The following is a 15,519-nucleotide window of genomic DNA, read 5'->3' on the forward strand; positions in this document are numbered from 1 at the left end:
AAATGAATGGGACAATTTTACATGAGGAATTAAAACTCTGCATATAAGTATTTAATACATTGTAAATCATGCTGCAATACTTATATTTCAAAAGGACAAAATTTAAAACTACTTGGTAAGCATTTGATGAAACTGAATCATTTCAAATCCAGTATCAAATGTAAAATCCTGACATTAATTTTTAAAATGTTACTTTAATACGAACAGGAATATAATGTATTTCAACTTTTGTTAGTCACCTTAACAGCTAAATTAAATGCGAGATAACAAAAGTCTTGACTGTAGTGACTTCTAATGATTTGTTAAATGTTTATATTTTCCAAAATAAATAAAATGTCTTTCATTATATGTATGTTTTATTTAAGTTTTTGGAATTCAGGATTGAAGAGGCTGACAGTAAAATCCATCGTGTAAAAGGGTGAACACTGTAATGCCTACATGAGTAACTACGCCAGACTGTGTTTTCCCTTTATTTCAAAGTAAAGGGTTAAAGATCAATTGTTACAGGCTATGGGTTGATGTTTATGAACACAGTATCAGTCAACCTTAAAACAATTCTTAGCTGGATCTTGGGGAAAACAGTTAGCTCGACTAAGAATTGATATTAAATTGATCTCGATACAATCCACATTGAAGTATTAAAATTTTCCATCCATAAATGGATCATATGGGTCTTTCCTATTGAATATTAACTATTTACTTATCATCTGAATGGTGGTCATTTCAAAGGGCCCCGCTTTCATCAAGGAACATGAAAATATTTGATAGCTAAAAGGCTTTATTTTAAGGAGGAACATTTGTGTACTGTAGTTGAATCCACACTTTTCAAAAGTTATGTCCCTTGGTTGCCATCTTTGGGGAAAAACCCACAGAATCCTCACAGTAGCCTTTTAATATACGGTAGTTTTTTGGTTTGTAACTTTGTCATCTGACTGGAAAAATTATGTGCATCTTGTATAATGATTGCCCCAAAATGGGATTACACATACATGTATATCGAAAGAAAAATATTGAACACGGTGGATTTATCAGAGCACACCCAAATGTTTAGTACTGTAGCATAAAGACGAGAAATGTCATTGCTTTCCCTTTTGGTTGACCCCACAAAGGGACTTAACTATTTAAGGAATGTGTTGTTTGAGGCTAAAAGCAGTGTTTGAATAATCGGAAACGCACAAATTCTGTAATGGCGAAAAGATTTGCACATATTGACGCCCTGCTGGACGTGTTAAATTTTTCCATAAATTAAAATTCAGATATTTGATAAAACTCTCTCAAATCAACTAATTATTACTGGTTGCAAAGTGTAGCAAGCAAACAGGTAGAATTCATCAGCCTATACATTTGGGATTGAGTATATAGTGAGCTGGCCCCATGCACATTATTGTTCAAAAACTTACTTATAAACCAGAAGTCTCTGTCGATACTGAAGCTCTACTGGTTTGTACTTATAGCATAGGAAGAGAAAAGTACTTAAGCAGTTGGAAGTTGAAACTTTTCAACAGCAATAAATAGAAAAATGATCCTTGATTAAGTCTCTTTATGTTCTTAGTGTAGTCTACTTGCATGCCACATTATATTATAATCAGTATGAGACTAAAACTGTATTTGGAGTAGCATTTTATAGTATTTAACAAAATTATTTTTAGTAACCATGGCAACACCATTCATTAAAGTGAAAAACTGATACACAGAATTATGTACCTTAGTGTAGTCTACTTGTGTGCCAAGTTATATTGAAATCAGACCAAAACTGTAGGAGGTGTAGCATTTTGAAAGAATTTCACAGAAATTTCTATTTTTAGTAACCATGGCAACACAATTCATCAAAATCAAAAACCGATATATAGAATTATGTATCTTAGTGTAGTCTACTTGTGTACCAAGTTATATTGAAATCAGACCAAAACTGTAACTCTAGCATTTTGAAAGAATTTCACAGAAATTTCTATTTTTAGTAACCACGGCAACACCGTTCATTGAAATCAAAAACCGATATATAGAATTATGTATCTTAGTGTAGTCTACTTGTGTGCCAAGTTATATTGAAATCAGACCAAAATTGTAGGAGGAGTAGCATTTTAAAGGAATTTCACAGAAAATTCTATTTTTAGTAACCATGGCAACAATGTTCATCGAAATCAAAAACCCATACACAGAATTATGTATCTTAGTGTAGTCTTTTGTGTGCCAAGTTATATTGAAATCAAAAAAAACTGTAGGAGAGGCATTTTGAAAGAATTTCACAGAAATTCCTATTGTTAGTAACCAAGGCAACACCGTTTATCGAAATCAAAAACCGATACACAGAATTATGTATTTTAGTGTAACAACTTGTGTGCCAAGTTATTTGAAATCAGACCAATATATGTAGGAGGAGTACATTTTGAAAAATTGTTTACAGACAGACAGTCTGACATTTTGCTAGAATTCAAGTAACTATGATTTTGACATTGCATGTAAAAAATGTTTTTTTCACAGCTAATACATTGCAATAACATTTCACAAGCAATCAGCCCTGCATGTCTAGCTAATTTTATAGCGAGTTTCAAACTAGGGACATAAAATAAATACTCTCTGAAATATAATCTAAAAAATTATTTTTAGAAAAGTTTCTGTATGACGAAATGAAATATGATATATCTGACACTTAATAATTACAAAAGAGGACTTTGTATATGTTGTAATTCACATTTTATTTGTGAATTTATAACACATATTCAGGAAACTCAAATGCAACGTCTTTTCCTGTAAGTTTCTTGTACACAGCTGTGAAAGTATCCACCTGAAAACAAATAATATTTAACTCTCAGTCATGTATCCAATAAAACATTATATTCTTCTATTATTTAAACAATTTTAATAATGAACTATCAACAATAATGAATCCATATAACACAGTGCAGTGTTCCCTTTCTCAAAATATTAACTTTGTCTGACAAAATAGAACTATTGGATCTCTCAATAACAGTTCAAAACTGAAACAAGAGACCCCCCCCCCAACCCACCTGACTTAGATATTCATATGAAAATCTGTATAGCCAATTAATCTCAGTAGTACAACTTATGCAAATAAAATGGTTGGAAACTGTGGACAGACAGACAGCAGGAAAGCAATACGCCCTCCCTTCTTTGAAAGGGGCAAAATAAACTACGTACTACAAATGTTACATTATATAGAACAGCATGTTTCTGTTTTAAAGATAAATACAGCAAAACTCGTTTAGTACGAACACGGATATTGCGAATTTAGGGATATAACGAAGTCATCTTGGATCCCCAGCTATATAAATTTAATGAATTTCTTATACAGTTGTAACGAATTACAAATATAGCGAAGTTATTTCATAGGTCCCAGTGACTTTGTTATAACCGAGTTTTGCTGTAGTAGTGATTTAAAACATTTCAGTACATGCTGCTTTAGAGGAAAAAGTTCTCTATACTTTAAGGATATGACCATGTACATTATGACCCACACTGACCTTGTGTTCAATATTTGTCTGTTGGTTCTTGTCCAAGTGCACCTTAATCAGTCGTGATCCGTCTAACTTAATTCTGATTCTCTTGCCAACAATTTCAGCTGGGAAAGCTAGATCTTCCAGGATGGCATCATGGACTGCAGTTAGTGTACGACTGAAAAAAAAGGTATATCTCATAAATTCAATGTGCATTTAGTTAAACAGTGCTTGTGGCAGCAAAATGATTATCAAATTTTATACTTATATATGCATTGAAGAAGTCATAATGCAAGCAAACCACACCCGTAAAAAAAGACCTTATGTCTACTTTCTATTGGACATTAATTGATCATATGCAACACTCCTCCAACAAATCAATGAAAGTTGTTGAATTGCTAAACTTTTCTTGTTCACTTGTTCAGTTTTTTAATATCAGAATTTATTTTTGCAAGAAGTGCTTTTCTGAAGATCAGATTGTTTTGATTCTTTATATGTAGCTTAAACATTTGCAGATTTTTTTTTATACAGTATAAACAAATTTTGTGAGATAAGGCAACGATCTAAAATCATACCCAAAGGTCTATTTCAAAACAATTTTGCCCAACTTTAAACCTTTGGATTGATAGGTAACTTATTCAATAGACTAATTCCATCCAAAGCACTGTCAATTTTTTTCTCAACAATAAGACATTGATTTCTTTAGTACAGAACTGGATTGTTTGTTTGTGGGTAGATATGCGTACGATCTAGGTCTCTTCTGCTTGTTCTTCCTCCTCGTCTTCCTGGTAGGTTTAGGGAGGATTCTCCTCTACAAAACACAGCATTCACCAATCAGAGCCAACAAATAAAACCTTACGAAAGCTTAACTTACAAACTACGCACAATACTTATGCAGTTTTTCAATACTGATGTCAATGGGCTTATAAGCATTCTTCTACAAAGTCCAAGTCATATGCAATATCTCTGCAGAAAGTTTAAGTAAAGTAGATTATTTATTGCTACATATATTTCATATACTTCACAAGACACACTATTTACATCAGCAGGTGTGCAACTGAATTCTACAAGTGTGCTTGTTTAATGTAAAGCTTTTATCTAACAACCATGGTCAAAATTTGTGTCAAATAAAATTACACAAGATTTCTCTCTTTTTTTGTTGTTGTTTTCAAAGATTGGAGTTAATTCTCCAGATAGGCCTTTGTCTTAGATTGGATCTGTAAATTATTATTTGTCTTTTTTATCCAATAAGAAAAATGCCAACCAACCTGTGCAATAAATACTACATGTTTTCCACTGAACTTCTTTTCCAGCTCTCTGACCAGTCTTGTCTGGATTTTCTGGTAAGCTCGGAGTTGTGGAACCGGTACAAAGATCATGATAGCCTTCTTGCCTTGGACATCAATTTCCTGACAGAGGAGACAGTTTGAATAACAAAATAATACTAATCACTAAATCAGCAGTTAGTTATGATAGTTCAGTATCATTAACATAAATTCAAGTCCAGTAATTTGAGCAAAGCTTTAAACACTGAGAATGTTGGAGTAACAAGAGGCCCATGGGCCACATCGCTCACCTGAGAAGCTTTGACCATGCTACTCTTAACCAGATTTTTTCCCCCCCTTGTAATAACAATATTGTGACCCCATTGTATCCACACGTCATAATTTAAAATCTACACTACCCCAGAATGCTTCCACAAAAGTTTCAGCTTTCCTGGCCAAGTAGTTCTTGAGAGGAAGATTTAAAAAAAAATTCCTATATATTTCTATGTAAAACTTCCCTATTTTGGGGATGCCCAAACCCCGTGGGTCATGATTTGAACAATTTAGAATCTACTCTACCCCAGGATGCTTCCACATAAGTTTCAGCTTGTGTGCCCAATGGTTTATAGAAGAAGATTTTCAAAGATTTTTCCTATATATTTCTATGTAAAAATTTGATTCCCTACTGTGGCCCCACCCAACCCCTGGGGGTCATGATTTGAACAAAAAAATCTAAATTTTTCCACATAAGTTTCAGCTTTTCTGGCCCAGTGGTTCTTGTGAAGAAGATTTTTTAAAGACCCCGCCCTATTTTTGTCTTTTCTTGATTATCTCCCCTTGTGAGAGGACCTGGCTCTTCATTTTAACAATTCAAACCACCCCCCCCCTCCCAAAGATGCTTTGTACCAAGTTTGTTTAAAATCGGCCCAGTGGTTCTTGAGAAGAAGTCAAAAATGTGAAAGGTTTACAGACGGAAGGACGGACGACGGAAAATAAAATGTGATCAGAAAAGCTCACTTGAGCCTTTGGCTCAGGTAAGCTAAAAAACAAAGTTTGAAACTTAAAACAGATATAAATTCTGTACCTTAGCTCCTGTTATGTACAGCTCTCTGAGCTGTGCCTTAAGGTCACTGTTCATCTCAAGCTCCAGAAGAGCCTGAAAATTTCATAAACAATCATGTTAACAATATCATAAATTAAATACAATATTTTTCAATGCATGGGGTTAGAAGAACAGACATTTCTCCGTTTTCAGGGCCTAAGAAATATTACTCTGTAAGATTTTTTTTCTGGTGAGAATTTTCAACAATAAATAAAGCAAACAAGCAACTACAAGCACTCTGCAACATTTTGAAGAGAAGTACAAAATTATAATAGATTTCTTTTTACTACAGGCCCTTCATCATTTGGTTCAGGTTGTATACACTTCTACAGGTTGGGACCAATCGCCCAAATGGGATATGATTGTCCGTTTTCAACAAAGCACTGTCCAAATTTTTTTTCAGTGCAAAAATTGAAATATTTTATTTTGGTACAAAACTGCTGTGTATTCAAATCACTTAAAATGGATAACTTTAGGTCTTTTCTGCAACCCTTCCTCCTTGTCTGATCCAAGAAGTTAAGGAACTTAGGAGAGGATTCTAAACACTGGGCATACAAAACACAGTATTCAACAATTACTCTTGTGTACAAAATTAGAGGGCTCAAAACCTTACAGAAACTACAATACTTTAGTTTTTAATATTGATGTCAATGAGCTTATGAGAATGTTATCAGTTTAAGTAATGCAAATCTCACATGCAATATTTCTTAATATTAAGTTTAATTCAACAGCAATATTATTGCTATTAATTAACCCCACATGGCATATACACATTTCTATGCGTGTAGGTGAACAACATGTATGTGTAAACAAATATTTATAACTGTTAATACTGCAGATATCAAGGACTTCAAGTTCATTATAATAAGATTTTTCTTTTTTTTAACCTGGTGCTTTCAAAATATAGGTCATATCCAGCATAGGCCTTTGTCTTATATTGGATTTATAAATTTGTCTTTTTTAAAAAACTTTTTTTAGGGCTTATAGTTCATTGGGAAAAAAAATTTTTTTCAGATCCAGCATAAGAAAAATCCAACCAACCTGTGCAATAAATACACGTGTTTTCCATGCAAATTTGGTTTAGCTCTCTTATAGTCTTGAATGAAAATTTAGGTCAGATCCAGCATCCGAAGCAAGTCTGGTAGTGTCCATCCCTAGATACATCATCCATAATAGCCTTCTTGCCTTGGACATCAATTTCCTGACAGAGGAGACAGTTTGAATAACAAAACACTAATCACTAAATTAGCTGCTAGTTATAATAGTTTTGTCACAATATATACTGTAGATTCCGAAATATATGCATGGAATTAATTATTCCATAATTTCGCGAGAAGCACAATGCACGAAATAAAATAAAATTTTATTTTTATGGTGCTGAAAATCTGTTAAATCTCTTGATCAATCATCCATCCAAGAATTATTATTTTTGAGATTTGACTTTGAAGAACCCTTTCACGAAAATATGTACGATTGAAAATAAGGAATCTACAGTACTTAAATCCAAGTCAATTGAGCTAAGCGTTAAATTAAAGGGGAGTTTAAATACTGAGAATGTTAGAGTAAAAAAAATAAGTAAATAAAATAGTAGTAAAGAATAGAGACAAATATTAGTTATTACTGTACCTTGGCTCCTGTTATGTACAGCTCTCTGAGCTGTGCCTTAAGGTCACTGTTCATCTCAAGCTCCAGAAGAGCCTGAAAATTCAATAAACAATCATCATCACAATATCATGAATAACACAATTATTTTCAATGCATGGGGTGAGCAGAACAGACATTTCACCATGCAAGTTTGGTTTGGGTAGGGCTTATATTTTTGGGAATGGTGAAAATTTTCAACAATAACGCCAAACAACGCTGGGGGTATACTACAAGCACTCTGCAACATTTTGAAGAGAAGTTCAAAATTAATTTTTTGATTTAAATTTATAGCCCATTTGCAATTATATCCATCACTTGGATCAGGTTGTATAATATTCTATATTAAAAATGCAGAACACCTATAATTTTTTTCCACAAGTATCTTTGTTTTCAATTACACTCACCTGAGAAATTGATGACTCAAACTCATCTGGCTTTTCGCCTTGCGGCTTCACAATTTTAGCGCTCGCCGAGTACATCTAAAATGAAAATGGTTTCATTATTTTCTATTGAGGAAATAAATCACATCAGATGCTGGAACTCATTCTATAATCACTTGCACAAGATTTATTTATGTATTTCCCCCTTAGGTAATGGTTCCCTAAAACTTGCTAATGATAAACATGAGTTAAATCTAGGTACTAATACTATAATTTTGTGTTTGGAAGCAGTTCAAAATGACATCCAAAAACTTGTAATGCCTCAGGTCCCCAACCATCTTTTGTTCCAAATTTCCCTCAAACATCAAATTTATGCTCTTGTTCAACTTTCAGCAAGGAATAGTGTCACAAAATAGTTTTTACAAACCACGTTTGGTTTTCATTTCTATGTAAACAAGGTACTACACCAGGAACATATGTACAAGCCCATCACCAAAGTCATAAAATGTTCCTCCAAAGTTCAAATAGAGATGAGATAAGAGACATTCTTCAATTCTTACATTACATATGAAAATGTCTTACATTGTAAACAAAACCATAGGACAATGTATGTTAGAGTAAATTCGTGACAAGATCCACCATCCAACACAATCTCCCTCAAATCAAGCCTAAAAACCATCATCATACATGATTTTAACCTTTATGGATATGGTAACACCAAGGACTATATAATTCTAAAGTTTAATGAAGAATCCTTCAGTATATCTTGAACTGTTTAAAGTTTTATTAACGAATACCGTTGTAATCGCACCTTGTCAATGGCGGCGACGGAAGAAAGGATTATTCCGGACAGAATTTCTGGTTTTCTCTGTTTCGTGCCTATGTTGATTTCCTATGTTAGGTGTTAGATAACTCTTACGAAGAGTTAAAAGAAACGTATTGGCAAAAATGTAAAATATACGTGAAAATTGATACCATGAAGATAACTTGACTTACAAATTAAAATGAATTATTGGTTATAACAAGAAATAATCGGTCATTTACACTGAAAATTCATTTGACTGGGTCCAGTGGGAGACTCCCTTATCATGGCGGCTGATGACGTACTTGCGTCATCACAGATGCAGATGCTGTGCCTGTGGCACTAAACTGTTGCACTGCTAAATGAGAGTCACAGTGTAACTCATTCCGATATCCTAAAATGCCACAGTGTCTAGCAAAATTTTGCACTGTAGTCAGAGGGAATGGAATATCTACCTTTAGCATTCCTGATCCAAAAAAGAATTATGAACTTTGTGCAAAATGGATTCAGAACCTTGGGAATGCAAAATTAAATCCCAAAACTTTTGTTTTTTCAAAAGATAAAATTGTATGTGAACGACATTTTAAGGAAGATTGCATCAAAGAGGATATAAGGGTAGGTACATATTTTTTTTAGTTGTTTGAGGTTTTAACATTATTAATAATTCGATCTGTATAATCAACAATTGATTCTAGGCCTAAAAGATATACAAATATGAAATCTATTACCCATGCATGGGTATTATTACATTTTTTATTTTATTTTCTATTTTTTTGAGTTTCCTGCTGTGAACATGGTATTCACAGCAGACTAAAAATAAAAACTAACACTAGTATGTACTGCTGCTTATATTTTTTTGTGAAATTAATATAATTTTATTATTTTTTAAAGGCTAAGATAATGGGATACACACCACACAGAAAGCAATTAAAAGAGGATGCAGTACCTACAATATTTGATGACAGCAAGCCTAAGAAAAGAAGACAAATAAGCTTAAAAAGATCTGAGAAAAAGAAGAAACAAGAGGTAATTCTATGGGTCATTTACAACATCCTCAGACTTGTGTATATATTATAAACAGCAATTTACTCACAAAAATTAATATGTATAATATTGACTGTGAGTAGAGAATTGATAATTAAAGTTCATTACTTTTTTTTTTTTTCATTTTACAGATAATTAGAAGTGTTATGAAAACCTGGAGTAAAGCTACAAAAACAGAGCCTGATGATCAACCTTGTCCATCAACAATGAACAAATCAGGTTATTTGATGCCTTCTTGAATATTAACTGATAAAGACAGTTTTATAAACAAGGTCACTTAATTCCCTAGTGTGCAGTTAATCTTTCAAGCTTGACATTTACATGGCAACTACAGGAGAGTAGTGCTACATCAACTGATTTGTATAAAGTTTCACATTGCAACATTCTTTCTAAACAGATGTACCAATAAATCACAGAAAGAGAAAATCAGCAGGAAAAGTAAAATCTTCAAAAAAGATAAAGGTGAATATTGTTTGAATACATTTCCCTTTGTGGAAATTTGATTACTTGTACATTTAATACAACATGAACTAATAATCATGCAATTTAAATTCTTTATTTTTTTAGCTCAATGAAGAAATGAAAAATCAGGAAACTTTAAAAATTCCCATCCAATCAGAAGATAAATCAACTTCATGTAATATACAAATAGAAATACCCAATCATGGTCCAGCGTGCATCCTAAGAATCAATCCATTAATCTCAATATCAGATCATAATTACTGCAAAGTGCCAAGTGAAGCAGACCCACCTATAGTCTTACATCCACTCCCCCCAAAAAAGCCTGCCTCAGATTCCTTTCATGATTCACTAGAGAACCTGTCTCAAGTATGTGAAAAAGATGATTTGTTTCAATTTTCTGAAAATACATGTGAATCACCAGTTTCATCACCAAGTGCTAGTTCTTCTGTCCCCACGGCTGCAGGAAATAATTTATCAAAGGATACTGTCAATGAATCCAAGTTTGTGGTTTTTTCAAGCTGCCTGGATGTTCTTTTCAAAATGATTGTATGTCAGATCTGTCATTCACCATTTGATTTTGAAGATGTAAGGAAAACCATTGAAGGAAGTGCCTTGAAGGTCAATTTTTCATGTTTAAATCATCACTCCTATTCTTGGAAATATCAACCTTATATTTGAAAGCAACGTGTAGGAAATAATCCTTTTGACAGCAGCAACATATGCCTCTGGAAATACATTCTCTTCTAGATCAAGTACATTAGTGCAAATCAGTACTGTATTTTATGATATTGGAAACAAATTTGTTCTGCCTGCAATGGATACTTTTTACCATGAACAGAGGACTGTTTCACAACATAAACATCTTAAAAACAAACAATTGACAGTAGTTATTGAAGATGGAAATTGTGATAGTCCTGGGTTTCATGCAAAATACTGCACATACACCGTAATGGAAGCTGTAAGCTCTGCAATACTAGATTTCAAGGTCATTCAAGTTGCAGAATCTAGTTCATCATCTTCAATGGAGCTGGAGGGATTCAAATGCTCTTCCAAATCTCTTACTGATTATAATGTCAGTATCAAAATTTTCTGCAGTGACAGGCATATACAAATAAGAAAATATATAAAGGACCAATTGCTGGATGCTTCCCATCAATTTGATGTCTGGCATATGGCAAATAGCATTTGTAAAAAAAAAATGGTAGCTATAGCAAAGAAAAAAGAAAATGAAGAATTGATGCCATGGGTAAGGAGTATAATAAATCATGTTTGGTACTGTGCTGCAGAGGAGATCCAGAGCTACTGATTGAAATGTGGACATCAATTTTACACCATAATCAGAATGTCCACTCCTTCAATGGGGAAAATACTTTGAATGTGGACATCCTCTGCCTACAAGGCACTTGAAAAAAATTGTAATGGACAAATGAATACGAAAGGATTTAAAATAAATTAAATCATTTTTGTCACACAAGAGAAATTGAGGTGTACCATTCTATGATGCCAAAATATGTTCCAAAGCAACAAGAATTTCAGTACCCATAAATGGTTGCAATTGGCTGTTCTTGATCATAACTTTAATTTGTTTATTTCATCATTATATGTGTTAAAATGTATGATTGTAAACATGGTAAATATTGTCTATGAGATGTACATGTAATGCCTTGAGACTTCAATAAACTGAACTGAACTTATGGCTGTCCCCTCCTCACAAAACAAATAAATTCCCTCCATACCATTAAGTCTTATTGCAAATTTTTAAAAAGTAAGACTGTTGACTGGGTATTTATCCATGCATTAAAACATTGCTGTGATGTCATGCCTTTGTTCTTGCAGTCTCAAAATTTACCTGTAGCCGTGGGTATTTATAATAATTAAAAAAGTAAATAATATAACCACTGTCATTAAAATAATGTCTAACTTTACTTTAAAAAACAAAAAGATTTTGTGAAAATAAGGTTAAATTTTCCAGAAAAATTGAAGAAATAGGGAAAGTTTCATTTTCACTTTCAAGGAAATTTTGCTAGACTTTTAATAGAAAATCCATGACAAAAAATCCAAGTTTAAACCTTCCACAACGTTAATACTTTCCACTCTTTAAAAGAATTTGTGATAAGCACTTTGAATAATTTTTAAAATCATTTTGAAAAAGATATATATTCTCTGATATTTTATATTTGTTCATACAGGCCACACTTTTAAAACCTATTGAATATTTTTATTAAGCTAAAACTTCCAAAGTAAAATAAATATTTTAAAAACTTTCCATGGTGATGGTTATAACATCCCCCAAAATTATGTCAGTGTGAATGTCAATTTATGCACATCATTAACTTTTCCATTACATATGCCCCACAAAAAAAAAAAAATCTTTAGACACATGTCAAAGTCATTATGCTGTGAAATACGACTGCCATTGAATGAATGAAATGAAACATTTAGAGTTCACTACACATTACTGTTTCATTTCTTAGGAGAATATCACATTGTCCACATGAGAGATTAAACTCCCATTGTGTTATTTCGGACTCCTTCAAGTGACTTTTGGCCATTTAAATGGCAATGTTTTTTGTAGATATATGCCTCATATATTCTATATGTAATGGATATATACCTGAAATACCTCTATATGTAAAATTATCAAAATAACTTAAAGAGAAATAAATATTTTAAAAAATGACTTTTCCATAATTTATTTACAACTACTCACCCGTTTGTCAAAACTTATTTTCGTGGGGTCAGAAATAAAGGAGAAAAAATGTTTGTTATGTGATCCTTGGTTATATAATTGTTCAATTGTGTCAATATTTCTTTTTTACCTTGACCTTTTTTCTGTGGCAACAGCCTTCACTTTTAAGAAGTTTTCCTCAAAATTTATACAAAGTTACAGACTTTAAGCTATCATATTTTTCAGACTTTGACCTTCACTCTGGGCCTCACTTTTGAAGAACTTTTCATCAAACTTCATACAAAGATATATATTGATTAAAAAAAATTCAACTGTGTCTAAATTTTCTTAATTTGAACTTTCAAGTGACCTTGACCTCACTATTTTCTTTTCACTTTTCAGCTGCTGTTCAAAATACTTTCATCAAACAATTAAACTGCATACAAATTTGAATTATGTTTAACATGACTACATATGCAGTTATATGCATCTGACATTCAATAAAAACAATTCAGATATATTCAATTAACTTTGAACATTTATTTACCATTGTTCATCTCACATGTGGATTTAATGAGGACAAACATACATTTTTTATGCATTTCATATCATAGGACTTTATAGAAAAGCAAGCTAATTTGGTGACACATTTACATCTCTTAACTTTAATACACTATCAATATACATTACCTAGAACTGATCTCGCATTTATTAGTACCGATCTGTTTCTCTTTTAATTATCAACAAAATTATTTCGTAAACTATGCTCCTTTTTATTTATAAAATACAATTTTCACATAATTATTTCTGCAACCTGCTTGTTAAAAATTTACTAACATTTCATTCTCATATATATTTGTTAGCTTAAAAAATATTTACAAGATCTAATTTTTTTGGTTTATAGATATTATATATCGTATAATCCCTATTAACTGCCCCTGCCCCTATAAGCGCCCCCTAGGTCTTTTTTCAATTGTCAGGAAATAAGGACCCCCTGTACAGTGATTAAAATTATCTAGATTTGTCCCAAAAGTCTGCCAAAATTTGAAGAAAGTGAAAATGAAATTTGTCTAATATTCAATTTCCCTGTAAAAAATGAATTATTTAGAATAATTTGCGTGGAATATCTTAACTTAAAGTAAAGTAAGACATTGTTTTAGTGGTTCTTTGAAATTATTTTTTTTTTAAAGATTTTTTGAAGCTAAAATATGACATTATATAAATATTATAAAGAGAATACCAAAATAACTGCCCCCTTTTCACAATTTTCTAAGTGCCCGGGGCGGTTAATAGGGATCATACAGTATACACCAAATTATTACCCCATTAAAGTAATGAATGTTGTAAAAATTTAGTGACAGTGTCGATTGCTACCAGTTTATGATGCTACTGAACAGGTAAATTAGAACTGATCATTCTCAAAATATTTCTCATTAACTAGTTTGTAACTTATCATCACCAGAAGTTTTATCTAAAAAAAATTGTAAATAATATCAATACATTTGTAGGTGACTGTAAAATAACACATAAAATTAAGTATCAGTATGTTGTAGTTCTGATAACTGCAGTTCAAAATGTAAAAGCACATACATGTAAGTTTTAAAGCTTGCATTATATTTGTAGAAGTAAAATATTTATAAGTATTTGTATAGCACCTTGAGAATATTTCATTAAAAATAACACACTATCTTACAATTCAGAAAATGGCATAATTAAATGTACAAAATATACTTCAAATATAACATATTCACATAATTAATCTGCTTCTAAGAAAATGAATTCAATTTATTATTTTCAATTGATATTAATTTCTCAGACAGAAAACATAATGTTATATTGCACTCTCTTGCTTCAATTCATGAATCAAATTTCATGTATCAAACTTTGTGTTACTTGACATAGGAAGTCATGAAAAATTTAAATATGTTATAGAAACAACTTTAAATCTTAACAATTGCTGCATCAATTTTATGGCACTTCTTATAGAAATTCCATCACACTTATTCAAATCAATTTGCAATCATGATTTACAGCTATATATAGATATACAGTAAAAATATATTTGAGATATTTGTTCTTATTCATATTGTAAGTTAAAAGGTATATTTTAAACATCATTTCAATATTGTATACTGTAATTGTATACTTTTTTAAAAAGCTCTTTTTTTCCAAGAGTTAAAACAAATGATAAACATTTACAAATGCAAGTATATCTATTTTCAAAAAAAAAAAAACAAGGAAATCAAGTTGACAATTACTTAAATTCTGTGAAATATATCAGTCAATTTTAAATGATAAGAAATATAAGACAAGAAATGTACATTGACTAATACAGCAGATAGAAACATTTCGGACAGTATGGCTTTCATGATTGTCTCATCAATTAATTATCACATTTAATATCAAATGTAAACACTTCTATAAAAATAATTAAGTAGATTATCTACTGATGCACTCTTCAAATAAGTTTTGATATAAAGCACTAGCTAAAATATTTCATAAGTATATTAAATAATAATCAACTAATGAGAAGTGGAATGGCTTTTATAAACAAACAAACAAAAAGAAATAAACAAAAAATATTGCACACACTTATTATCCACAACAATATTCATATTATTACCAAATCATGCATATGATCCAGCCATTACAACATCTTTATTATCATGCATCCACAAGAACATGTCTTTATTAGTG

General features: G+C 31.6%; 2 protein-coding genes across 4 annotated transcripts; one reads left to right on the forward strand and one right to left on the reverse strand.

Moving 5' to 3' along the window:
* Positions 1 to 2,671: 2,671 nt before the first annotated feature.
* LOC134236861 (small ribosomal subunit protein eS7) lies at positions 2,672 to 8,738 on the reverse strand. 3 transcript variants are annotated; one of them, XM_062719015.1, is made up of 7 exons: positions 8,658 to 8,738; positions 7,871 to 7,945; positions 7,449 to 7,520; positions 4,724 to 4,864; positions 4,202 to 4,266; positions 3,483 to 3,633; positions 2,672 to 2,785 (listed from the first exon to the last, which is right to left on the reverse strand). In XM_062719015.1, exons 2-7 carry the CDS (start codon positions 7,943 to 7,945, stop codon positions 2,708 to 2,710), a joined length of 582 nt encoding a protein of 193 aa, XP_062574999.1. In that variant the 5' UTR covers positions 8,658 to 8,738; the 3' UTR covers positions 2,672 to 2,707. The 3 variants fall into 3 exon arrangements, with proteins under 3 accessions (XP_062574999.1, XP_062575000.1, XP_062575001.1); XM_062719016.1 differs by having other exon boundaries at positions 8,644 to 8,711; XM_062719017.1 differs by lacking the exons at positions 7,449 to 7,520; positions 7,871 to 7,945; positions 8,658 to 8,738 and adding an exon at positions 5,805 to 5,899.
* A 30-nt stretch (positions 8,739 to 8,768) lies between these two features.
* LOC134236860 (uncharacterized) lies at positions 8,769 to 11,385 on the forward strand. The gene is made up of 5 exons (XM_062719013.1): positions 8,769 to 9,263; positions 9,540 to 9,674; positions 9,824 to 9,911; positions 10,090 to 10,154; positions 10,260 to 11,385. Exons 1-5 carry the CDS (start codon positions 9,048 to 9,050, stop codon positions 10,830 to 10,832), a joined length of 1,077 nt encoding a protein of 358 aa, XP_062574997.1. The 5' UTR covers positions 8,769 to 9,047; the 3' UTR covers positions 10,833 to 11,385.
* The last annotated feature ends 4,134 nt before the right edge of the window (positions 11,386 to 15,519 follow it).

The sequence above is a fragment of the Saccostrea cucullata genome, unplaced genomic scaffold (genome assembly GCF_032062105.1).
Source record: "Saccostrea cucullata isolate Sc308-1 unplaced genomic scaffold, CSIRO_AGI_Scuc_v1 ctg12, whole genome shotgun sequence".
NCBI classification, from domain to species: domain Eukaryota; kingdom Metazoa; phylum Mollusca; class Bivalvia; order Ostreida; family Ostreidae; genus Saccostrea; species Saccostrea cuccullata.

Bases quoted from the DNA above. Each gene is read 5' to 3' on its own strand.
- LOC134236860 (XM_062719013.1), top strand. From the start codon at position 9,048: ATGCCACAGTGTCTAGCAAAATTTTGCACTGTAGTCAGAGGGAATGGA. The intron at 9,264-9,539 runs GTAGGTACATAT...TATTTTTTAAAG, and splicing joins GCATCAAAGAGGATATAAGG to GCTAAGATAATGGGATACAC. The intron at 9,912-10,089 runs GTTATTTGATGC...CTTTCTAAACAG, and splicing joins ATCAACAATGAACAAATCAG to ATGTACCAATAAATCACAGA.
- LOC134236861 (XM_062719015.1), bottom strand. From the start codon at position 7,945: ATGTACTCGGCGAGCGCTAAAATTGTGAAGCCGCAAGGCGAAAAGCCA. The intron at 3,634-4,201 runs GTACGCATATCT...CTTTTTTTTCAG, and splicing joins AAGCAGAAGAGACCTAGATC to TCGTACACTAACTGCAGTCC. The intron at 2,786-3,482 runs GTCAGTGTGGGT...ATTTGTTTTCAG, and splicing joins AGACAAATATTGAACACAAG to GTGGATACTTTCACAGCTGT.